This window comes from Ranitomeya variabilis, chromosome 5 (assembly GCF_051348905.1).
Source record: "Ranitomeya variabilis isolate aRanVar5 chromosome 5, aRanVar5.hap1, whole genome shotgun sequence".
Lineage (NCBI taxonomy): Eukaryota > Metazoa > Chordata > Amphibia > Anura > Dendrobatidae > Ranitomeya > Ranitomeya variabilis.
In genome coordinates this window covers 418,311,743-418,338,959 of record NC_135236.1, presented here as the reverse complement: position 1 = coordinate 418,338,959, position 27,217 = coordinate 418,311,743, and the positions used below count along the sequence as shown (strand labels likewise).

Here is a 27,217-nt window from a genome sequence, read left to right as displayed (position 1 = left end):
GGAACTGTAAACCTGTTGGAAAACTGCTACGAATCTGCAGCGGCCAATCCGCTGCGGATCCGCAGCCAAATCCGCACCTTGTGCACATAGCCTAATTCTAAGGCTATGTGCACACACTGCGGAAAACGCTGCGGATCCGCAGCATTTCTGCAGCTGCGGGTCCGCCGCAGTTTCCCATGAGTTTATAGTTCAATGTAAACCTATGGGAAACAAAAAATGCTGTGCACATGCTGCGGAAAAACTGCGCGGAAACGCAGCGGTTTACATTCCGCAGCATGTCACTTCTTTCTGCGGATTCCGCAGCGGTTTTGCAACTGCTCCAATAGGAAACCGCAGTTGTAAAACTGCAGTGAAATCCGCAGAAAAACCACGTTGAATCCGCGATAAGTCCGCAGCGGTTTTCCACTGCGGATTTATCAAATCCGCTGCGGAAAAATCCGCAGAGGACCAGAATACGTGTGCATAGCCTAACCCTAACCCTAGCCCTAACCGTAACCCTAGTTCTAACCCTAGTGGAAAAAAAAACAAACATATTTTCTTTATTTTATTGTTGTCCCTACCTATGGGGGTGATAAAGGGGGGGGTTCATTTACTATTTTTTTATTTTGATCACTGTGATAGATTTTATCACAGTGATCAAAATGTACATGGAACTTCGGCGGGCGCACTACGCATGCGCCCGCCATTTTGGTTAAAGTACCATTCCCCCTATCCCTGCAGATCGGGTGAAATTGGAGTTAACCCATTCACCCGATCTGCAGAGACGCGATTATTCTGTGACACAGCATATGCGTCACAGGTCGGATTGGCACCGACTTTCATGACGCATACGCTGTGTCACAGGTCGGGAAGGGGTTAATGCGCTATTGGGGATAGCATACAAGGTATATATATATATATATACAGTCCACAATTCTGCTTTCATTCGGCAGCTGGTCCGTGCAAAGCCCAGTAAATGCTGCTGCACTCCAGATCTCCACAGATATAAAAGGTTTTTACGGGGCACCAATACATTTTTTAAAAAATACAACAGTTTACTTGTAGTACAGTACTAGGCAATCTAGTTTCAAATGCCAATGTGCCAAATGTAAACCTAAAAAAAGATCTTGCCAACGCTCACTTGACATAAACATGAGCATCAGCAAACATAATGACATTGCTGGAATGTCACTGATGTGGCATGTCAGCATGTGAATTATTTTTACTTTATATGAGATACTTTAGCATTTAAAGGGAAACTATCACCTACTTTATGCCCCCAAACCTATGACTACCTGTCCCTGCAGCTTCCTAGTACATCCCTAATAATCCCTGCCTGGTCTAATACTGTCCTGTAAACGCTGAGAAAAATGATTTTATAACTTACATGTCCCTATGCTAATTAGGGTGATGTCTTCGGAAGTGCAGATACTCTGGGAGTTCGGCTATGTGTGCACGTTGCGGACCTGCTTGTATAAAATTCTGCACTGTTTCTGCCTCTCCGACGTAGTCAATTACCGAGTGTCCCACGACTATCTCATGTGTAGAACAGTCACATCGGGAGATATGACCACTCTACCCCGTCTCTGGCGATACACTGACAGGAGGTAATCGCTCCTGCAGTGCATCACTGAGAGTTCATCGTAGTTACCGGATTTCATCAGCTTCGGTGCGCTCACGGCCACCCAGTGGTCAGCGCTCATAACAAGTGAACAATTCTGCTATATACACTGTGTGCAGAATTATTAGGCAAATTGTACTTTAGAGGATTATTTTTATTATTGATCAACTATGTTCTCAATCAACCCAAAAGACTCATAAATATCAAAGCTTAATATTTTTGGAAGTTGGAGTGGTTTTTTTTTAGATTTGGCTATCTTAGGAGGATATCTGTCTGTGCAGGTAACCATCACTGTGCAAAATTATTAGGCAACTTAATAAAAACCAAATATATTCCCATCTCACTTGTTCATTTTCACCAGGTAAACCAATATAACTGCACAAAATTTTGAAATAAACATTTCTGACATGCAAAAACAAAACCCCCAAAAATTAGAGACCAATATAGCCACCTTTCTTTATGATGACACTCAACAGCCTTCCATCCATAGATTGTCAGTTGCTTGATCTGTTTACGACCAACATTGCGTGCAGCAGCCACCACAGCCTCCCAGACACTGTTCCGAGAGGTGGACTGTTTGCCCTCCCTGTAGATCTCACATTTTATGAGGGACCACAGGTTCTCTATGGGGTTCAGATCAGGTGAACAAGGGGGCCATGTCATTATTTTTTCTTCTTTGAGACCTTTACTGGCCAGCCACACTGTGGGATAGTTGGAGGCATGTGATGGAGCATTATCCTGCATGAAAATCATGTTTTTCTTGAACGATACAAATGGAGACGCTACTTATCTCAGAAAATGTCTTTTTTTTTTTTTAAAGAAACTTTGGATTTTTTTTCACCATATAATAAAAAACAACCTATACATGTTTGGTATCTACGAACTCATAATGACCTGGAGAATCATAATAGCAGGTCAGTTTTAGCATTTGGTGAACATGGTAAAAAAAATTCTAAAAAACAGTTGGGAAGGTGAGCATCTATCTTTTTTTCTCGGCATTCCATCCGCAGTCTAATGGTGAGACCGACTGTATGGCCGGAGACACACTGGTGCGAGAGACGGCCGAGTCTCGCTGGTTAAAAGCAAGCTGTGGCACCTGCATTCCGGAGCTGAGCGTGCAGCTCCATGTATTGCTATGGAGCCGCACGCTCCGCTCCAGAGTGCAGGTGCCACAGCTTGCTTTTAACCAGCGAGACTCGGCCGTCTCTCGCACCAGTGTGTCTCCGGCCTTTAAATCAAAGCGTTGAGACATACCTTAGGTGTTTTGTTTCTGAAAACGAGGAAGATTGATCATGTTACTTACCATTGGCAGAATTTGCTCTAAATAATCATCGCCATGAGTCCATGGGTAAGTACCGTATGTACTCGAGTATAAGCCGAGACCCCTAATTTTGCCACAAAAAACTGGGAAAACTTAACCCCTTTACCCCCAAGGGTGGTTTGCACGTTAATGACCGGGCCAATTTTTACAATTCTGACCACTGTCCCTTATGAGGTTATAACTCTGGAACGCTTCAACGGATCCCGGTGATTCTGACATTGTTTTCTTGTGACATATTGTACTTCATGATAGTGGTAAAATTTCTTCGATATAACTTGCGTTTATTTGTTAAAAAAAACGGAAATTTGGCGAAAATTTTTAAAATTTTGCAATTTTCAAACTTTGAATTTTTATGCCCTTAAATCACAGAGATATGTCACACAAAATACTTAATAGATAACATTTCCCACATGTCTACTTTACATCAGCACAATTTAGGAACCCACATTTTTTTTTGTTAGGGAGTTATAAGGGTTAAAAGTTGACCAGCAATTTCTCATTTTTACAACACCATTTTTTTTTAGGGACCACATCTCATTTGAAGTAATTTTGAGGGGTCTATATGATAGAAAATACCCAAGTGTGACACCATTCTAAAAACTGCACCCCTCAAGGTGCTCAAAACCACATTCAAGAAATGTATTAACCCTTCAGGTGTTTCACAGGAATTTTTGGAATGTTTAAATAAAAATTAACATTTAATTTTTTTTTTACACAAAATTTATTTCAGCTCCAATTTGTTTTATTTTACCAAGGGTAACAGGAGAAAATGGACCCCAAAAGTTGTTGTACAATTTGTGCTGAGTAAGCTGATACCCCAAATGTTGGGGTAAACCACTGGGCGCACCGCAGAGCTCGGAAGGGAAGGAGCGCCATTTGACTTTTCAATGCAAAATTGACTGGAATTGAGATGGAACGCCATGTTGCGTTTGGAGAGCCCCTGATGTGCCTAAACATTGAAACCCCCCACAAGTGACACCATTTTGCAAAGTAGACCCCTTAAGGAACTTATCTAGATGTGTGGTGAGCACTTTGACCCAACAAGTGCTTCACAGAAGTTTATAATGCAGAGCCGTAAAAATAAAAAATCATATTTTTTCACAAAAATTATTTTTTCGCCCCCAATTTTTTATTTTCCCAAGGGTAAGAGAAGAAATTAGACCACAAAAGTTATTGAGCAATTTGTCCTGAGTACGCCGATACCCCATATGTGGGGGTAAACCACTGTTTGGGCGCATGGCAGAGCTCGGAAGGGAAGGAGCGCCATTTGACTTTTCAATGCAAAATTGACTGGAATTAAGATGGGACGCCATGTCGCGTTTGGAGAGCTCCTGATGTGCCTAAACATTGAAACCCCCCCCCCCACAAGTGACACCATTTTGGAAAGTAGACCCCCTAAGGAACTTATCTAGATGTGTTTTGAGAGCTTTGATCCCCCAAGTGTTTCACTACAGTTTATAACGCAGAGCCGTGAAAATAAAAATTATTATTTTTTTTTTTCACAAAAATGATTTTTTAGCCCCCAGTTTTGTATTTTCACAAGGGTAACAGGATAAATTGGACCCCAAAAGTTGTTGTCCAATTTGTCCTGAGTACGCTGATACCCCATATGTGGGGGGGAACCACTGTTTGTGCGCATGGCAGAGCTCGGGAGGGAAGGAGCGCCATTTGGAATGCAGACTTAGATGGATTGGTTGGCAGGCGTCACGTTGCATTTGCAGAGCCCCTGATATACCCAAACAGTACAAACCCCCCACAAGTGACCCCATATTGGAAACTAGACCTCCCAAGGAACTTATCTAGATGTGTTGTGAGAACTTTGAACCCCCAAGTGTTTCACTACAGTTTATAACGCAGAGCCGTGAAAATAAAAAATCTTTTTTTTTTCCCACAAAAATGATTTTTAGCCCCCCAAATTTATATTTTCCCAAGGGTAACAAGAGAACTTGGACCCCAAAAGTTGTTGTCCAATTTGTCCCAAGTACGCTGATGCCCCATATGTTGGGGTAAAACCCTGTTTGGGCGCACGGGAAAGCTCGGAAGGGAAGGAGCACTGTTTTACTTTTTCAATGCAGAATTGGCTGGAATTGAGATCGGACGCCATGTCGCGTTTGGAGAGCCCCTGATGTGCCTAAACAGTGGAAACTCCCCAGTTCTAACTGAAACCCTAATCCAAACACACCCCTAACCCTAATCCCAACAGTAACCCTAACCACACCGCTAACCCTGACACACCCCTAACTCTAATCCCAACCCTAATCCCAACCGTAAATGTAATCCAAACCCTAACCCTAACTTTAGCCCCAACCCTAACCCTAACTTTAGCCCCAACCCTAACCCTAACTTTAGCTCCAACCCTAGCCCCAACCCTAACCCTAGCCCTAACCCTAGCACTAACCATAGCCCTAACCCTAGCCCTAACCCTAGCCCTAACCCTTACCCTAACCCTAGCCCTAACCCTAATGGGAAAATGGAAATAAATACATTTTTTTAATTTTATTATTTTTCCCTAACTAAGGGGGTGATGAAGGGGGGTTTGATTTACTTTTATAGCATTTTTTATAGCGGATTTTTATGATTGGCAGCCGTCACACACTAAAAGACGCTTTTTATAGCAAAAAAGTTTTTGCGTCTCCACATTTTGAGACCTATAATTTTTCCATATTTTGGTCCACAGAGTCATGTGAGGTCTTGTTTTTTGCGGGACGAGTTGACGTTTTAATTGGTAACATTTATCGACACGTGACAGTTTTTGATCGCTTTTTATTCCGATTTTTGTGAGGCAGAATGACAAAAAAACAGCTATTCATGAATTTCTTTTGGGGGAGGCGTTTATACCGTTCCACGTTTGGTAAAGTTGATAAAGCAGTTTTATTCTTCGGGTCAGTACGATTACAGCGATACCTCATTTATATCATTTTTTTATGTTTTGGCGCTTTTATACGATAAAAACTATTTTATAGAATAAATAATTATTTTGGCATCACTTTATTCTGAGGACTATAACTTTTTTATTTTTTCTTTGATGATGCTGTATGGCGGCTCGTTTTTTGCGGGACAAGATGATGTTTTCAGCGGTACCATGGTTATTTATATCTGTCTTTTTGATCGCGTGTTATTCCACTTTTTGTTCGGCGGTATGATAATAAAGCGTTGTTTTTTGCCTCGTTTTTATTTTTTTCCTACGGTGTTCACTGAAGGGGTTAACTAGTGATACAGTTTTATAGGTGGGGTTGTTACGGACGCGGCGATACTAAATATGTGTACTTTTATTGTTTTGTTTTTTTTATTTAAAGAAATGTATTTATGGGAATAATATTTTTTTTTTCTTTATTTAGGAATTTTTTTTTTATTTTTTTTTTACACATGTGGAAATTTTTTTTTTAAACTTTTTTACTTTGTCCCAGGGGGGGACATCACAGATCGCTGATCTGACAGTTTGCACAGCACTCTGTCAGATCATCGATCTGACTTACAGCACTGCAGGCTTACCAAGCGCCTGCTCTGAGCAGACACTCGGTAAGACACCTCCCTCCCTGCAGGACCCGGATGCCGTGGCCATCTTGGATCCGGGCACCTGCAGCAAGGAGGAGGTAAGAGACCCTCGCAGCAACGCGATCACATCGCGTTGCTCCGGGGGTCTCAGGGAAGCACGCAGGGAGCCCACTCCCTGCGCGATGCTTCCCTGTACCGCCGGCACACCGCGATCATGTTTGATGTTTGATATGTGCCGGGGGCGGTCCGTGAACGCTCCTGGCACATAGTGCCGGATGTCAGCTGCGATAGTCAGCTGACACCCGGCCGCGCTCCCCCCCGTGAGCGCCGCCGATCGCCCTGGACGTACTATCCTGTCGGTGGTCATACGGGCCCACCCCACCTCAACGGGATAGTACGTCCAATGTCAGAAAGGGGTTAATGACTCGAGTAGAAGTCTAGGGTGGAAAATGCAGCAGCTACCGGTATATGTCAAAAATAAAAATAGATACCAATAAAAGTAAAATTAATTGAGACATCAGTAGGTTGTGTTTTTGAATATCCATATTGAATCAGGAGCCCCATATAATGCTCCATACAGTTCATGAGGGCCCCATAAGATGCTACATATTAAAATATGCCCCATATAATGCTGCACAAATGCTGATTATGGCCCCATAAGATGCTCCATACAGACATTTGCCCCGTATAATGCTCCACAAATGCTGATTATGGCCCCATAAGATGCTCCATAGACACATTTGTCCCATATAATGCTCCACAAATGCTGATTATGGTCCCATAAGATGCTCCATACAGACATTTGCCCCATATAATGCTCCACAAATGCTGATTGTGGCCCCTTAGGATGCTCCATAGACACATTTGCCCCATATAATGCTCCACAAATGCTGATTATGGCCCCATAAGATGCTCCATAGACACATTTGCCCCATATGCTGTTAAAAAAAAAATCACATACTCACCTCTCGTCGCTCAGGCCCCCGGCAGTTGCTATATTCAGCAGTCCCTGTTCCACCGCTGGGCACACTAATCGTGTCATCGCGCCCTCTGACCTGAGCGCCACTGCAGAGGAAGACGGAGCGGCGCCCAGCGGTGGAACGCGGACAGGTGAATATCGCGCACTGCCCCCGTTATACTCACCTGCTCCTGGCGCGGTCCCTGCACATCCCTGGTTCTCCGGGCGCCGGGAGCTTTTTCCTGTGTTGAGTGGTCACCGATACCGCTGATTACAGTAATGAATATGCGGCTCCACCCCTATGGGAGTGGAGTCGGGTCCATATTCATTACTGTAATGAGCGGTACCATGTGACCGCTCATTACAGGATGAAGCTGCCGGCGCCAGGGAAAAGATGTGCAGGGACCGCGCCAGGAGCAGGTGAGTATTATTACACAGCTCGGCTCCCCCTCCCCTGCCGACCCCTGGGAATGACTCGAGTATAAGCCGAGAGGGGCAATTTCTGCTAAAAAAATGGGCTGAAATTCTCGGCTTATTCTCGAGTATATACGGTACCTATTTTTTGATGCAAATGGTTTTCACCCCCCATTTCTGTGCTCTCAGCAGTGATGAGTCTTCGACAGTGTCGGACTGGGGTACCAAGGGCCCACCAGTAACATTGACTTTGGGGGACAACTTTTCACCTGCATACAAATATTACACTACCCTTGTAAACAAATTTACCTATATCTCTATGTAATAAGAAACTAGGTAGTTTGGTTAGTGAATGATGAGATGCTGTTTTTTTCTGTACAGAGAGAATCAAGTGAATTATGCCAAGTAATGCCCATGCAGTGGGGTTGGGGGCCGACCTGGGGATACCCCTGTTTCCCTATGGACCAGTCCGAGCCTGGTCTTCAGGGTTCCTGGGAGGAACATTTTTCTATGACGCTCTCTTCTTTCTGTATGGCAAAGGGTACAGAACAACTTGAAGGTGATGGGAGACAGATATAAATGTGTGGCTGATAAAAACCATATATCGGGTCTGGACCTTTATGTGAATGACTGTGTGGTTGTCCACTAAAAACATCAAGTTGAAAGTTCCTTCCTGGAAACTGGGTCCCAGGTTCATTGGTCCATATAAGGTGGTCGCTGTCATTAATCCTGTGGCTTTCTGCCTTGAGTTTCCACAAGCACTTAAGATTTGCAATGTCTCTCACAGTTCATTGCTTCAAAAGTATGTTGTGTCATCTGATTCATCACACTTGCCGCTGCCTCCAGTCATGGTGGACAGTAATTTAGAATTTCAGGTGGCTAGAATTGTTGATTCTCGTTTTGTCCGTTTTTCACTCCAAAGGCATCTGAAGTTAATGGCGGTAGATTGGTTTGGTGTTTTCATGTAGCTCAGCTGGATAAACCTGGTCCGAAGGCCCCTGGTATACTGGTATAATGGAGGGTACTGTCAGGAGTGTGCCGCACCCTGCTGGGACCTGTGGTGCACCTAGGATCAGAACATAAGAGATTAGCTGATCACAGGTCCTCCTTGGAGTCTACTCGACTATTTACATGAGTGGTGCAGGTTTACTGTTTCTTTTGGTACAAAAGGCGTTAAGAGCTCTTGGTTTTAGTCTGCTGAAATTCCATTTGGCTTTGGTCTCAGCTGCTGATTATTGGTACACTGCCCCGTCACTATTTAAACTCACTTCTGGCTTCTTCCCATGCCAGCATTAGGTTTATCTATCCTGTGCCTTGCTTACCTGGGAGTAGCTGTGGTGTTCCTGGAGACGCTATAGAATTCTTGGTGAAGTTCTTAGTGTTCCTTTAGATTCCTCTGGATTTCCATTACTTTGCGAGTTTCCCCCATCTGCCTCTTTCCCTGTGTTGTCTTATTTTCGTGGTAAGACCAGTGTTCTGCTGCCCATCTCACTATCTAAGGCTAAGACCCAGGGTCATCAAGGGCTTAGGCACATGACGGTTTACATAGGGAAGGACGAATCTAGGGCGCTAAGGAGCCGTGGTGTCAGCCTAAGGTGAGTGTTCTCCCTCTCCCTACTGTCAGGGCTTCCCTTTACCAGCTCCCTTTGCGTCGCAGGCTGGGCACCTTCCTTCCCTGGCGTGATATATATACCACACATAGTCCTCACAATACTATAGTACTACGTGTGGTCCATATACCTGCAGTTCTGTATATGATAGCACTACAATAATGTGAGGACTGTGTGTGGTCCATATACCTGCAGTTCTGTATATGATAGTACTATAGTCATGTGAGGACTGTGTGTGGGCCATATACCTGCAGTTCTGTATAGGATAGTACTACAATAATGTGAGGACTATGTGTGGTCCATATACCTGCAGTTCTGTATATGATAGTACCATAGTAATGAGAGGACTATGTGTGGCCATATACCTGCAGTTCTGTATATGATAGTACCATAGAAATGTGAGGACTGTGTGTGGTCCATATACCTGCAGTTCTGTATATGATAGTACCATAGTAACGTGAGGACTGTGCGTGGTCCATATACCTGCAGTTCTGTATATGATAGTACTATAGTAACGTGAGGACTGTGTGTGGGCCATATACCTGCAGTTCTGTATATGACAGTACCATAGTAATGTGAGGACTGTGTGTGGTCCATATACCTGCAGTTCTGTATATGATAGTACCATAGTAATGTGAGGACTGTGTGTGGTCCATATACCTGCAGTTCTGTATATGATAGTACTATAGTCATGTGAGGACTATGTGTGGTCCATATACCTGCAGTTCTGTATATGATAGTACCATAGTAATGTGAAGACTATGTGTGGCCATATACCTGCAGTTCTGTATAGGCTAGTACTATAGTCATGTGAGGACTATGTGTGGCCATATACCTGCAGTTCTGTATGTGATAGTACTACAATAATGTGAGGACTATGTGTGGCCATATACCTGCAGTTCTGTATGTGATAGTACTACAATAATGTGAGGACTATGTGTGGTCCATATACCTGCAGTTCTGTATATGATAGTACTATAGTAATGTGAGGACTATGTGTGGCCATATACCTGAAGTTCTGTATAGGATAGTACTACAATAATGTGAGGACTATGTGTGGCCATATACCTGCAGTTCTGTATATGATAGTACTACAATAATGTGAGGACTGTGTGTGGTCCATATACCTGCAGTTCTGTATATGATAGTACTACAATAATGTGAGGACTGTGTGTGGTCCATATACCTGCAGTTCTGTATAGGATAGTACTACAATAATGTGAGGACTGTGTGTGGGCCATATACCTGCAGTTCTGTATGTGATAGTACTACAATAATGTGAGGACTGTGTGTGGTCCATATACCTGCAGTTCTGTATATGATAGTACTACAATAATGTGAGGACTGTGTGTGGTCCATATACCTGCAGTTCTGTATAGGATAGTACTACAATAATGTGAGGACTGTGTGTGGGCCATATACCTGCAGTTCTGTATGTGATAGTACTACAATAATGTGAGGATTATGTGTGGTCCATATACCTGCAGTTCTGAATATGATTGTACCATTGTAATGTGAGGACTATGTGTGGTCCATATACCCGCAGTTCTGTATATTATAGTACCACAGTAAAGTGAGGACTGTGTGTGGTCCATATACCTGCAGTTCTGTATATGATAGTACTATAGTATTGTGAGGACTGTTTGTGGCCATATACCTGCAGTTCTGTATGTGATAGTACTACAATAATGTGAGGACTGTGTATGGGCCATATACCTGCAGTTCTGTATATGATAGTACTATAGTAATGTGAGGACTGTGTGTGGTCCATATACCTGCAGTTCTGTATAGGATAGTACTACAATAATGTGAGGACTATGTGTGGTCCATATACCTGCAGTTCTGTATATGACAGTACCATAGTAATGTGAGGACTGTGTGTGGTCCATATACCTGCAGTTCTGTATAGGATAGTACTACAATAATGTGAGGACTATGTGTGGTCCATATACCTGCAGTTCTGTATATGATAGTACCATAGTAATGTGAGGACTATGTGTGGCCATATACCTGCAGTTCTGTATATGATAGTACCATAGTAATGTGAGGACTGTGTGTGGTCCATATACCTGCAGTTCTGTATAGGATAGTACTATAGTCATATGAGGACTATGTGTGGCCATATACCTGCAGTTCTGTATGTGATAGTACTACAATAATGTGAGGACTATGTGTGGTCCATATACCTGCAGTTTTGTATATGATAGTACTATAGTAATGTGAGGACTATGTGTGGCCATATACCTGCAGTTCTGTATATGATAGTACTATAGTAATGTGAGGACTGTGTGTGGCCATATACCTGCAGTTCTGTATATGATAGTACTACAATAATGTGAGGACTGTGTGTGGGCCATATACCTGCAGTTCTGTATAGGATAGTACTACAATAATGTGAGGACTATGTGTGGTCCATATACCTGCAGTTCTGTATATGATAGTACCATAGTAATGTGAGGACTATGTGTGGCCATATACCTGCAGTTCTGTATATGATAGTACCATAGTAATGTGAGGACTGTGTGTGGTCCATATACCTGCAGTTCTGTATATGATAGTACCATAGTAACGTGAGGACTGTGCGTGGTCCATATACCTGCAGTTCTGTATATGATAGTACTATAGTCATGTGAGGACTGTGTGTGGTCCATATACCTGCAGTTCTGTATATGATAGTACTATAGTAACGTGAGGACTGTGTGTGGGCCATATACCTGCAGTTCTGTATATGACAGTACCATAGTAATGTGAGGACTGTGTGTGGTCCATATACCTGCAGTTATGTATATGATAGTACCATAGTAATGTGAGGACTGTGTGTGGTCCATATACCTGCAGTTCTGTATATGATAGTACTATAGTCATGTGAGGACTGTGTGTGGTCCATATACCTGCAGTTCTGTATAGGATAGTACCATAGTAATGTGAGGACTATGTGTGGCCATATACCTGCAGTTCTGTATAGGATAGTACTATAGTCATGTGAGGACTATGTGTGGCCATATACCTGCAGTTCTGTATGTGATAGTACTACAATAATGTGAGGACTATGTGTGGCCATATACCTGCAGTTCTGTATAGGATAGTACTACAATAATGTGAGGACTATGTGTGGCCATATACCTGCAGTTCTGTATGGGATAGTACTACAATAATGTGAGGACTATGTGTGGCCATATACCTGCAGTTCTGTATAGGATAGTACTACAATAATGTGAGGACTATGTGTGGCCATATACCTGCAGTTCTGTATGTGATAGTACTACAATAATGTGAGGACTATGTGTGGTCCATATACATGCAGTTCTGTATATGATAGTACTATAGTAATGTGAGGACTATGTGTGGCCATATACCTGCAGTTCTGTATAGGATAGTACTACAATAATGTGAGGATTATGTGTGGTCCATATACCTGCAGTTCTGAATATGATTGTACCATTGTAATGTGAGGACTGTGTGTGGTCCATATACCTGCAGTTCTGTATATGATAGTACTATAGTATTGTGAGGACTGTGTGTGGCCATATACCTGCAGTTCTGTATATTACAGTACCATAGTAATGTGAGGACTGTGTGTGGTCCATATACCTGCAGTTCTGTATATGATAGTACCATAGTAATGTGAGGACTGTGTGTGGTCCATATACCTGCAGTTCTGTATAGGATAGTACTATAGTCATGTGAGGACTATGTGTGGCCATATACCTGCAGTTCTGTATGTGATAGTACTACAATAGTGTGAGGACTATGTGTGGTCCATATACCTGCAGTTCTGTATATGATAGTACTATAGTAATGTGAGGACTATGTGTGGTCCATATACCTGCAGTTCTGTATATGATAGTACCATAGTAATGTGAGGACTATGTGTGGCCATATACCTGCAGTTCTGTATATGATAGTACCATAGTAATGTGAGGACTGTGTGTGGTCCATATACCTGCAGTTCTGTATAGGATAGTACTATAGTCATGTGAGGACTATGTGTGGCCATATACCTGCAGTTCTGTATGTGATAGTACTACAATAGTGTGAGGACTATGTGTGGTCCATATACCTGCAGTTCTGTATATGATAGTACTATAGTAATGTGAGGACTATGTGTGGCCATATACCTGCAGTTCTGTATAGGATAGTACTACAATAATGTGAGGACTATGTGTGGTCTATATACCTGCAGTTCTGTATATGATAGTACTATAGTAACGTGAGGACTATGTGTGGTCCATATACCTGCAGTTCTGTATGTGATAGTACCATAGAAATGTGAGGACTGTGTGTGGTCCATATACCTGCAGTTCTGTATATGATAGTACTATAGTAATGTGAGGACTATGTGTGGCCATATACCTGCAGTTCTGTATAGGATAGTACTACAATAATGTGAGGACTGTGTGTGGGCCCTATACCTGCAGTTCTGTATATGATAGTACCATAGTAATGTGAGGACTGTGTGTGGTCCATATACCTGCAGTTCTGTATATGATAGTACTATAGTAATGTGAGGACTATGTGTGGCCATATGCCTGCAGTTCTGTATAGGATAGTACTATAGTAATGTGAGGACTATGTGTGGGCCATATACCTGCAGTTCTGTATATGATAGTACTATAGTAATGTGAGGACTATGTGTGGCCATATGCCTGCAGTTCTGTATAGGATAGTACTATAGTAATGTGAGGACTATGTGTGGCCATATACCTGCAGTTCTGTATATGATAGTACTATAGTAATGTGAGGACTATGTGTGGGCCATATACCTGCAGTTCTGTATGTGATAGTACTACAATAATGTGAGGACTATGTGTGGCCATATACCTGCAGTTCTGTATATGATAGTACTATAGTAATGTGAGGACTATGTGTGGCCATATACCTGCAGTTCTGAATATGATTGTACCATTGTAATGTGAGGACTGTGTGTGGTCATATACCTGCAGTTCTGTATATTATAGTACCACAGTAATGTGAGGACTGTGTGTGGCCATATACCTGCAGTTCTGTATATGATAGTACTATAGTAATGTGAGGACTATGTGTGGCCATATACCTGCAGTTCTGTATATTATAGTACCACAGTAATGTGAGGACTGTGTGTGGCCATATACCTGCAGTTCTGTATAGGATAGTACTACAATAATGTGAGGACTGTGTGTGGTCCATATACCTGCAGTTCTGTATAGGATAGTACTATAGTAATGTGAGGACTATGTGTGGCCATATACCTGCAGTTCTGTATATGATAGTACCATAGTAATGTGAGGACTGTGTGTGGTCCATATACCTGCAGTTCTGTATATGATAGTACTATAGTAATGTGAGGACTGTGTGTGGTCCATATACCTGCAGTTCTGTATATGATAGTACTATAGTAATGTGAGGACTGTGTGTGGTCCATATACCTGCAGTTCTGTATATGATAGTACTATAGTAATGTGAGGATTATGTGTGGTCCATATACCCGCAGTTCTGTATAGAATAGTACCATAGTCATGTGAGGACTGTGTGTGGTCCATATACCTGCAGTTCTGTATATGATAGTACTACAATAATGTGAGGATTATGTGTGGTCCATATACCCGCAGTTCTGTATATTATAGTACCACAGTAATGTGAGGACTGTGTGTGGGCCATATACCTGCAGTTCTGTATATGATAGCACTACAATAATGTGAGGATTATGTGTGGCCATATACCTGCAGTTCTGTATATGATAGTACTATAGTCATGTGAGGACTGTGTGTGGTCCATATACCTGCAGTTCTGTATGTGATAGTACTATAGTAATGTGAGGACTATGTGTGGCCATATACCTGCAGTTCTGTATAGGTTAGTACTACAATAATGTGAGGACTGTGTGTGGTCCATATACCTGCAGTTCTGTATATGATAGTACTACAATAATGTGAGGACTGTGTATGGGCCATATACCTGCAGTTCTGTATATGATAGTACTATAGTAATGTGAGGACTATGTGTGGGCCATATACCTGCAGTTCTGTATGTGATAGTACTACAATAATGTGAGGACTGTGTGTGGGCCATATACCTGCAGTTCTGTATGTGATAGTACTACAATAATGTGAGGACTGTGTGTGGGCCATATACCTGCAGTTCTGTATAGGATAGTCCTCACATGACTATAGTACTGTATGTGTGGGCCATATACCTGCAGTTCTGTATTGGATAGTCCTCACATGACTATAGTACTGTATGTGTGGGCCATATACCTGCAGTTCTGTATAGGATAGTCCTCACATGACTATAGTACTGTATGTGTGGGCCATATACCTGCAGTTCTGTATAGGATAGTCCTCACATGACTATAGTACTGTATGTGTGGGCCATATACCTGCAGTTCTGTATAGGATAGTCCTCACATGACTATAGTACTGTATGTGTGGGCCATATACCTGCAGTTCTGTATAGGATAGTCCTCACATGACTATAGTACTGTATGTGTGGGCCATATACCTGCAGTTCTGTATAGGATAGTCGTCACATGACTATAGTACTGTATGTGTGGGCCATATACCTGCAGCTCTGTATAGGATAGTCCTCACATGACTATAGTACTGTATGTGTGGGCCATATACCTGCAGCTCTGTATAGGATAGTCCTCACATGACTATAGTACTGTATGTGTGGGCCATATACCTGCAGCTCTGTATAGGATAGTCCTCACATGACTATAGTACTGTATGTGTGGGCCATATACCTGCAGCTCTGTATAGGATAGTCCTCACATGACTATAGTACTGTATGTGTGGGCCATATACCTGCAGCTCTGTATAGGATAGTCCTCACATGACTATAGTACTGTATGTGTGGGCCATATACCTGCAGCTCTGTATAGGATAGTCCTCACATGACTATAGTACTGTATGTGTGGGCCATATACCTGCAGCTCTGTATAGGATAGTCCTCACATGACTATAGTACTGTATGTGTGGGCCATATACCTGCAGCTCTGTACAGACCAGTGGTGTTCTGTGTGGGCGGCACCACTTTTGTACTATAATGTTGTGGGGAGGGGGGTCTAACCTTGAGTTTGTTTCCAGCCCCCCACAAACACTAGGAGGAGGCTGGCCGACCTGGTAGCTGCTCCTGCTCTGCAGCACAATGGTTCAGCCCTGACAACAAGGCGTCTCCCTCCAGCCCCCTCTCCCAATGATGGAGAGCCGGCAGCAGAGGAGGGGAGTGGGGAGACATGTCAGTGCAGGAGCCCTCCACACACCGCACTCCGCCACTGAGCCAGCCAAGTTTACTACTCTGTGCCCCTGTGGGCTCCTCACTGCCAAGGAAACCTGCCGGCCCTGGGGAGGCGCGTGACTCATTGTGAAGAAGCAGGTGAGCGCAGTGCACGCAGCCCAGGTCCCCAGCGGATGCTGCCACTCACCGCCCTGCACCCAGCCTGTCTCCTGTAAGCAGCCGGCACCACAGCAGCGGGCATGGAGCGCTTCCTGGGCTTTGTCCGCCAGATCCGCAGATCCAGGAGGAGGAAAGGCAAGAAGTACCGACCCGAGGAGGATTACCATGAGGGCTACGAGGACGTGTATTACTACGCCTCCGAGCATTTCCGAAGTAAGCGCTCCGTGTGTGTGTGGTGCAGCGTACAGAGCCGCCTGCAGACCCCAGACCGTCATCTGGGGGCAGGGAAAGTTACACTGCCGGTGACACGGGGGGCTGAGGGTGCAGCTGTGCCCTCAGGAGGGTGATTGCAGCCCACTGCTGTCCCTGGAGTAGTGAGAGCGAAACGCAAAGTACCCTGCATCTTCATGTGTGCCCAATGTGATGGTGTGCCCATAGGTGTGCCCTTTGTGTGCCTTTTGGGATGGTATTCCCATTAGGTGTGCCCTTTGTTATGGTGTGCCCCTTGTGATGGTGTGCCTATTAGGTGTCCCCCTTGTGATGGTGTGCCCCTTGCGATGGTGTGCCCATTAGGTGTCCCCCTTGTGATGGTGTGCTCCTTGTGATGGTGTGCCCATTAGGTGTGCCCCTTGTGATGGTGTGCCCATTAGGTGTCCCCCTTGTGATGGTGTGCCCCTTGTCATGGTGTGCCCATTAGGTGTGCCCCTTGTCATGGTGTCCCCCTTGTGATGGTGTGCCCATTAGGTGTGCCCCTTGTGATGGTGTGTCCCTTGTGATGGTGTGCCCCTTGCGATGGTGTGCCCATTAGGTGTGCCCCTTGTGATGGTGTGCCCATTAAGTGTGCCCCTTGCGATGGTGTGCCCATTAGGTGTGCCCCTTGTGATGGTGTGCCCCTTGTGATGGTGTGCCCATTAGGTGTGCCCCTTGTGATGGTGTGCCCATTAGGTGTGCCCCTTGTGATGGTGTGCCCCTTGTGATGGTGTGCCCATTAGGTGTCCCCCTTGTGATGGTGTGCCCCTTGCAATGGTGTGCCCATTAGGTGTCCCCCTTGTGATGGTGTGCTCCTTGTGATGGTGTGCCCATTAGGTGTGCCCCTTGTGGTGGTGTGCCCATTAGGTGTCCCCCTTGTGATGGTGTGCCCCTTGTCATGGTGTGCCCCTTGTCATGGTGTGCCCCTTGTCATGGTGTGCCCATTAGGTGTGCCCCTTGTCATGGTGTCCCCCTTGTGATGGTGTGCCCATTAGGTGTGCCCCTTGTGATGGTGTGCCCATTAGGTGTGCCCCTTGTGATGGTGTGTCCCTTGTGATGGTGTGCCCCTTGCGATGGTGTGCCCATTAGGTGTGCCCCTTGTGATGGTGTGCCCATTAAGTGTGCCCCTTGCGATGGTGTGCCCATTAGGTGTGCTCCTTGTGATGGTGTGCCCCTTGTGATGGTGTGCCCATTAGGTGTGCCCCTTGTGATGGTGTGCCCATTAGGTGTGCCCCTTGTGATGGTGTGCCCCTTGTGATGGTGTGCCCATTAGGTGTCCCCCTTGTGATGGTGTGCCCCTTGCGATGGTGTGCCCATTAGGTGTCCCCCTTGTGATGGTGTGCTCCTTGTGATGGTGTGCCCATTAGGTGTGCCCCTTGTGGTGGTGTGCCCATTAGGTGTCCCCCTTGTGATGGTGTGCCCCTTGTCATGGTGTGCCCATTAGGTGTGCCCCTTGTCATGGTGTGCCCCTTGTCATGGTGTGCCCATTAGGTGTGCCCCTTGTCATGGTGTCCCCCTTGTGATGGTGTGCCCATTAGGTGTGCCCCTTGTGATGGTGTGTCCCTTGTGATGGTGTGTCCCTTGTGATGGTGTGTCCCTTGTGATGGTGTGCCCCTTGCGATGGTGTGCCCATTAGGTGTGCCCCTTGTGATGGTGTGCCCATTAAGTGTGCCCCTTGCGATGGTGTGCCCATTAGGTGTGCCCCTTGTGATGGTGTGCCCATTAGGTGTCCCCCTTGTGATGGTGTGCCCATTAGGTGTCCCCCTTGTGATGGTGTGCCCATTAGGTGTGCCCCTTGTGATGGTGTGCCCATTAGGTGTCCCCCTTGTGATGGTGTGCCCCTTGTCATGGTGTGCCCATTAGGTGTGCCCCTTGTCATGGTGTGCCCCTTGTCATGGTGTGCCCCTTGTCATGGTGTGCCCATTAGGTGTGCCCCTTGTCATGGTGTCCCCCTTGTGATGGTGTGCCCATTAGGTGTGCCCCTTGTGATGGTGTGTCCCTTGTGATGGTGTGCCCCTTGCGATGGTGTGCCCATTAGGTGTGCCCCTTGTGATGGTGTGCCCCTTGTGATGGTGTGCCCATTAAGTGTGCCCCTTGCGATGGTGTGCCCATTAAGTGTGCCCCTTGTGATGGTGTGCCCATTAGGTGTGCCCCTTGTGATGGTGTGCCCATTAGGTGTGCCCCTTGTGATGGTGTGCCCCTTGTGATGGTGTGCCCATTAGGTGTCCCCCTTGTGATGGTGTGCCCCTTGCGATGGTGTGCCCATTAGGTGTCCCCCTTGTGATGGTGTGCTCCTTGCGATGGTGTGCCCATTAGGTGTGCCCCTTGTGGTGGTGTGCCCATTAGGTGTCCCCCTTGTGATGGTGTGCCCCTTGTCATGGTGTGCCCATTAGGTGTCCCCCTTGTGATGGTGTGCCCCTTGTCATGGTGTGCCCCTTGTCATGGTGTGCCCCTTGTCATGGTGTGCCCCTTGTCATGGTGTGCCCATTAGGTGTGCCCCTTGTCATGGTGTGCCCCTTGTCATGGTGTGCCCATTAGGTGTGCCCCTTGTCATGGTGTCCCCCTTGTGATGGTGTGCCCATTAGGTGTGCCCCTTGTGATGGTGTGTCCCTTGTGATGGTGTGCCCCTTGCGATGGTGTGCCCATTAGGTGTGCCCCTTGTGATGGTGTGCCCCTTGTGATGGTGTGCCCATTAAGTGTGCCCCTTGCGATGGTGTGCCCATTAGGTGTGCCCCTTGTGATGGTGTGCCCCTTGTGATGGTGTGCCCATTAGGTGTCCCCCTTGTGATGGTGTGCCCATTAGGTGTGCCCCTTGTGATGGTGTGCCCATTAGGTGTGCCCCTTGTGATGGTGTGCCCCTTGTGATGGTGTGCCCATTAGGTGTCCCCCTTGTGATGGTGTCCCCCTTGTGATGGTGTGCCTTCCATGTGTGTGCCCTGTGATTTTTGTGCTCCCCATGATGGTGTGGCTTTTGTGTGTTCCCAGTTTTCCTTCCCATTGTGATGCTGTGCCCCAGTAATGCTGTGCTATGTGATTGTGCCTTCTAAATCAGGTGGAATAAAATGTTACTTTTACTGGAGTTGAGATAATCAGATGAAACTTTGTTGCATGTGTGAGAACATTGTACATTGTCTGCAAATTTAAATGACCCAAATGTCTTGACTGGGTGAAGGGGTAGTGGTATTGTAATCTGTCTAGCACTCTCTCCAATATTTTGGAGAAAGAAATCTGGTTGTGTGCCATTTTGTAAATGTTTTCAGACATCTCTGGTGTTAGATGTCCTATGCTCCCTGTGTGAGGAGTGAACACCATTGTTTTGAATGCAATTATGCAGTGGGTCCATGCTCTCCCAAGAATGCCCACTATGTCCTCTCTCCTAAATGTTTCCCTTCATTTACTATATGTAGCTAAAATATACCACAGTGCCCTTATGACAACCCTAGAATGACAAGGTGGCACTATTGATCCTTTCTAACATACTTGCGAGGCTTTCCTGCCCCCCACCATCTGATGAGCGGTCTCGTTAAGAGCCAGTGTGCGTTAGTGGAGTTGTGCTGAGATTGTATCGAATACCTGTGGCCCGTTGTCACATGCTTCCATAGTGTCACGTGCTTCCATAGTGCCACGTGCTTCCATAGTGCCACGTGCTTCCATAAGTGTCACGTGCTTCCATAAGTGTCACGTGCTTCCATAGTGTCGCGTGCTTCCATAGTGTCGCGTGCTTCCATAGTGTCGCGTGCTTCCATAGTGCCGCGTGCTTCCATAGTGCCGCGTGCTTCCATAGTGCCGCGTGCTTCCATAGTGTCGCGTGCTTCCATAGTGCCGCGTGCTTCCATAGTGCCGCGTGCTTCCATAGTGCCGCGTGCTTCCATAGTGTCGCGTGCTTCCATAGTGTCGCGTGCTTCCATAGTGTCACGTGCTTCCTCAGCGATTGGGTCTTCAGAGGGCACAGCGGGGCTTATGTCCGCTCTTCTTGTACAAATTCTATCAGCGTTCTTCGTAGCTAGATCTCCTACCTATTATAGTCTATGGGGCCGCTCACAGGTCCGTGTATTTTGAGAACGGAGTGGTCTGCCCAGAATCACCGAGACGTGACTTTGATGTGAATTATGGATCAGTCGCTGATGTAAGCCTATGCGTCCATGAAAGAATCGCACCGCTCATAAATGCCATCTGCGTGCTGTCCATTTGTCACTGAATTTTTGATGGGAGAAGTTTGAGAAACCTCCATCCATTTTTTTTTTTTTTTTTGCAAGAAAAACTGACACTTACGAAACTTATTGCGTATCTATAAAATCACTGATGTCTGAACGAGCCCAATGCATTCAGTCCATATCCAGATGCATTGGAAATGCCCCTCTAATGTGGCCAAGATTACTTTATTATTCCATAGAATTTACTATTCCTTCTATTTCGTATTTATTCTATATTCTTTTGTTATTTACTAGTATTTATTGATGATATATCCTTGTGTGGGGCAGATTAGGGGGTACTGTTTCTCCCACTCTTATCTCTTACTATCTGCTGTGTTAACATGATCTTTCCTGCAAGAATCCTGCTGGTTAATCATCCTGAAAAGACAACGGTTATGCCACTGTAAGGAAGGTGGGGTGCCCTGCTATACTTTGTGTAGCTGTCACTCGCCTCTTCTCTGGGCCTATCTCAGGCTTGTCCATTTAGTTTACAAATAGCCAGATCTGCCGGAGGAGACAGCGTCAGGCCAGCTTTAGGCCGAGCAGTATTCGCTGAGCCTGGTGTGTCATATTGCATTATGTGTGCAGTTGTGACCATCATCTTTTCCCTCCGCAATGCAAGATTTCAAGAAAGACTGTCACTGCGTGTTCATCGCCATCACCAAGAACCAATTAAAATGAAACCCAATGCAATATTACATTAAGACAACCAGTACCTGGGAAATACCGCTACTGTAAGTGTGTTAAAGTATAGCATTGCCTTCCTATTAATACTTACTGTGATCGGTTATTAATATTTTAACCCAATAATTGAATGAATGTATCAAGGTGTCCTGGCTGCCTAGTGTGGTAAGCGTTCCAGTTGCACAGTAATATAGATTAGGATGTTCTCTGTGCAAGTCCCCTGTCTGTATAGAGTTCACTGGTTTCCAGATCACTCAAGCACAAAATCATTGGAAATGTTACACTATGTGAAAAGTATTCTGGCAATGTTTAAACCACAGGTACCTTATCTACTATATAATTGTCTAAGGGTTACTTCCGTCTGTCTGTCCTTCTGTCTGTCTGTCTCACTGATATTCATTGGTCGCGGCCTCTGTCTGTCATGGAAATCCAAGTCGCTGATTGGTCGCGGCAAAACAACCACTACCAATCAGCGACGGCCACAGTCTGGAAGAAAATGGCCGCTCCTTACTCCCCGCAGTCAGTGCCCCGCGCCCGCATACTCCCCTCCAGTCACCGCTCACACAGGGTTAATGGCAGCGTTGACCGCGGTGTAACGCACTCTGTTAACGCTGCTATTAACCCTGTGTGAGAAACGTTTACTATTCATGCTGCCTATGCAGCATGAATAGTAAAAAGATCTAATGTTAAAAATAATTATAAAAAAAAAAAAAAAAATAGTTACATACTCACCCTCCGTTGGCCCCCGGATCGAAGCGGTTACCGACTCTCCTCGCGACGCCCCGGTGACCGCTCCATGCATTGCGGTCTTGCGAGATGATGACGTGCAGTCTCGCGAGACCGCTACGTCATCATCTCGCGAGACCTCAATGTACTCTTCAGACTGGAGCGCGCGAGGACCATCGGTAACCGCTTCGATCCGGGAGCCAACGGAGGGTGAGTATGTAACTATTTTTTATTTTAATTATTTTTTTTAACAGGGATACGGTGCATACTACGTGACTGGCCAATATACTACATGACTGGGCAATATACTACGTGGCTCTGTGCTGTATACTATGTGGCTGGGCAATATACTGTGTGGCTGGGCAATATACTGTGTGGCTGGGCAATATACTGTGTGGCTGGGCAATATACTGTGTGGCTGGGCAATATACTACGTTGGCTGGGCAATATACTACGTTGGCTGTGCAATATACTACGTGGGCTGTGCAATATACTACGTGGGCTGTGCAATATACTACGTGGGCTGTGCAATATACTACGTGGGCTGTGCAATATACTACGTGGGCTGTGCAATATACTACGTGGGCTGTGCAATATACTACGTGGGCTGTGCAATATACTACGTGGGCTGTGCAATATACTACGTGGGCTGTGCAATATACTACGTGGGCTGTGCAATATACTACGTGGGCATGCATATTCTAGAATACCTGATGAGTTAGAATCGGGCCAACATCTAGTATTACATAATAGTCCATAACTTACATTCTGTAGCAAACCCATGGATTGTCCATTTTTCTTGCTTAAGTAGTGCCATTAATTCCAGAGCCCTTTACAGATATTGTCATCACTGTCCCCGATGGGGCTCACAACCCAGATTCCCTATCAGTCTTTGGAATGTGGGGGAAACCGCAGTACCCGGAGGAAAACCATGCAAACACGGGGAGAACATACAAGCTCCTTGCAGATGTTGTCCTTGGTGGGGTTTGAACCCAGGACTCCAGCGCTACAGGGCGAACCACTGCGCTGCCCTACAAATGGCCTAAAGTTGTTAACGGTTTACTATTAAAGGGAACTGCAATTAACGAGGCAAAATATAGCAGGAAGCAATTTGCATCTCTTCTATATGTTTACAATTTCTTCTAGAAGCAATGATCATGATCTGAAAACAGCAGGACAGCTTGGTGAAGTTTCTAATTCCCTGCCGTGTCCTAAGTGTTGTTATCAATGTCCACAGCGTGTTTTATGGTTTTCTGTAACGTGCAGTACATTAGCGGACAAACGATTGCCAATAAAATGGTTTATACTCTGTTGCATTTTTTTGGGGGGTAATTGTCAAGAAAGTAAAATATCCTTCTCGACTGTGTATGTTACTGCCAGATAGTTGCTTTCTGTATTTAAGTCACAAACATTAATTATTAAGTTTATTCTCAGGGTAGTTTTCAAAATGTTTTACAATTTTAGAAGCCCGCTTGATCCAGATCCGGCATTGTTTGCTTGGTAGTCCTGGGCACCGTCCCTTTCTTTTCAGTCCCTCTTCTGATGTTCCTGCTGGTACTGTATCGGTTTTATGTCCTGTTCCCATTATTTGGTTTCACTTAGTTTATGTCTCAGCTGTTCAGCTATTTGAGTGGCAATTTAAAACCTTTGTAGTTTTCTCCTGTGAAGTATTGGAGAACCTTTAAAGCAAAGGCACAATCTTATGTAATTTTCTTACCGAGGAGACCGTAACATCAACTATTGCTTTCATTGTGGAGAAGGTAATCTGTAACAGCAGAAAGTGGAAGAACACAATATGCGTCCCGTCAGAATGGTGTGGTACCAGTTTCCAAAAAGCTTTTCTTCTCCATCATGTAGCAGTTCAATGAGGAAGATAGAAATAGAATAACAAAACTTTTTCAGAGAATCAGAAAAATTAATTATTGAAACTTCAAGTTCTAGTATCTTGATTTATTCTGACCATGCGGCATTAATACAGTTTGACTGCTGTAGACAAATCCCTTCCTAAATGTAACCCCTAGTAAATCAGCTCACCATAGGGCAGAGGTCCCCAACGTTTCAGACCTTTAGAGCCACATTCAGTTATGAGAGATGGTCGGGAGCCACATCAAGCCTAGAGAGAGGGTCGCGAGCCACTTCCAGCTCCCGCCCCCCTCACAATAGTGGCAACCAAAGCTCCCGTTACAGGCATAATGGTAACCAAAGCTTTTCCACAAAAATCAATCACCCCAAAGCAGTATACAAAGATCTAGGGGTTCCTATAATACCCCCATTCAGTATTCTCCTATAAAGCACTCCCACTGTCACATCCAGCTTCAAACACCTCCTCTGACAGGTGATGTCATCTTGTCTCCAGCGTACCATACTTAAATCATCTCAAAAACTTCTCTTTTGTGCAGGGTTGCTCACAAAATTCACAATTTTCAGATGTGCTCTTCACACCTGTTTGCTAGACCTGGAGCTAATGCACCAAGCTAACAGACAGCCGTGAGCCACAATTCATGGGACTGCAAGCCACATGTGGCTCCCGAGCTACAGGTTGGGGACCCCTGCCATAGGGGATACTCAGCCGCTGAAATGCGATGTGCAGTAATAGAAAAACTTCCTTGTAGATACAGTACCACAAAAAGTGTCACACCGGGTGACATTGTTTTTGGAAGAAAGCAGTCATGTTTTGCTAGTTATATACAACATATTTCATGTTTTGTTATATTGCTCACAGTGAGTCTTCATAAATATGTTTAGCTACGGATACCTGGGTAATTTCAGTATACAGTGATGCATGCCACAATTCCATTCCCTCTACATCTTTGATAAAAGAAGCTTCTTTTGATCTCTTTTGTTGTGCAAATTGTCTCTTATGAGAGCAAGATGTCGTGAACTTTAGTGCCACTTATTGGAAGTAGCATATCTGCATTATCGACCCTTTAACGAGCCTTGCAGTATAACTTAGGATAAAAGCCAAATCAGAATCTCAATTTGCAGAAACTGTGTTTCGGGGTATTGCTCCTCGTCAGAGCAAAATATGAGATCTGATTTGGCTGGGTGAGAGACTAAGACTGCGATATAAGGGGTAAGGTTTCTCCTTGTGCAGAGTGAAATGCCAGGTCTGGAACACCAGTATGAGGAGAGTTAAATGCCTTGCATGCTCCTCTAGGAAATTAAATATGCAAATTATCTCTTCAGAGAGGAAGAGGACTTGAACAAGACACTGCAAATTGAGATTCTGATTTGGCTTTTATCCTAAACTAGATGGTGGCCCGATTCTAACGTATCGGGTATTCTAGAATATGCATGTCCACGTAGTATATTGCACAGCCCACGTAGTATATTGCCCAGCCACGTAGCATATTGGCCAGTCACGTAGTATATTGCCCAGTGATGTAGTATACAGCACAGAGCCACGTAGTATATTGCACGGCGACGTAGTATACAGCACAGAGCCACGTAGTATATTGCCCAGCCACGTAGCATATTGGCCAGTCACATAGTATATTGCCCAGCTACGTAGTATACAGCACAGCCACGTAGTATATTGCCCAGTGACGTAGTATATTGCCCAGTTACATAGTATACAGCAGAGCCACGTAGTATATTGCACAGCGACGTAGTATATTGCCCAGCCACGTAGTATATTGGCCAGTCACGTAGTATATTGCCCAGCTACGTAGTATATTGCCCAGCCACGTAGTATATTGCCCAGCCACGTAGTATATTGCCCAGCCACGTAGTATATTGCCCAGCCACGTAGTATATTGCCCAGCCACGTAGTATATTGCCCAGTGACGTAATATACAGCACAGAGCCACGTAGTATATTGCACAGCGACGTAGTATACAGCACAGAGCCACGTAGTATATTGCCCAGCCACGTAGCATATTGGCCAGTCACATAGTATATTGCCCAGCTACATAGTATACAGCACAGCCACGTAGTATATTGCCCAGTGACGTAGTATATTGCCCAGCCACGTAGTATATTGCCCAGCCACGTAGTATATTGGCCAGTCACGTAGTATATTGCCCAGCTACGTAGTATATTGCCCAGCCACGTATGTCACAGGTTAAAAAATAAAAAAATAAGCATATACTCACCTTCCAGGGCCCCTTGTAGTCCTGTCGCCTACTTCTCGCGCAGGCACACAGGACCTGTGATGACGTCGCCGTCACATGACCGTGTCGCGGTCACATGACCGTGCCGTCACGGCAGGTCCTTCTCGCGTAGGCGCGCAGGACCTGTGATGACGTAGCGGTCACATGACCGTGACGTCATGGCAGGTCCTTCTCGCAGACCATCCTTGCCACCGGATCCTGCCGCTTGCATGGAGCAGTCACCGGAGCGTCGCGAGGAGTGGGAAAGGTGAGTATATGATGATTTTTTTTTATTATTATTATTATTTTTAACATTAGATGTTTTTACTATTGACGCTGCATAGGCAGCATCAATAGTAAAAACTTGGTCACACAGGGTTAATAGCGGCGGTAACGGAGTGAGTTACCCGCGGCATAACGCGGTTCGTTACTGCCAGCATTAACCCTGTGTGAGCGGTGACTGCGGGGAGTATGGAGCGGGCGCCGGGCACTAACGGCAGGG

At 45.2% G+C, this 27,217-nt stretch overlaps 1 protein-coding gene across 6 annotated transcripts in view; it reads left to right on the top strand.

Annotated features, from left to right (window-relative positions):
- GRIP1 (glutamate receptor interacting protein 1) overlaps window positions 1-27,217 on the top strand; it is a 787,412-nt gene that overhangs the window by 377,113 nt on the left and 383,082 nt on the right. For 3 of the 6 annotated variants that reach the window (XM_077265230.1, XM_077265225.1, XM_077265234.1), the window contains exon 1: window positions 16,722-16,985. The exons of 1 other annotated variant lie outside the window; for it this stretch is intronic. In XM_077265230.1, coding sequence (XP_077121345.1) covers window positions 16,853-16,985 — 133 coding nt within the window. In that variant the 5' untranslated portion in view covers window positions 16,722-16,852. Of the gene's footprint in view, window positions 1-16,570; window positions 16,986-27,217 lie in introns of those variants that run through there. 2 more of the 6 variants (XM_077265231.1, XM_077265226.1) reach the window with 2 other exon arrangements.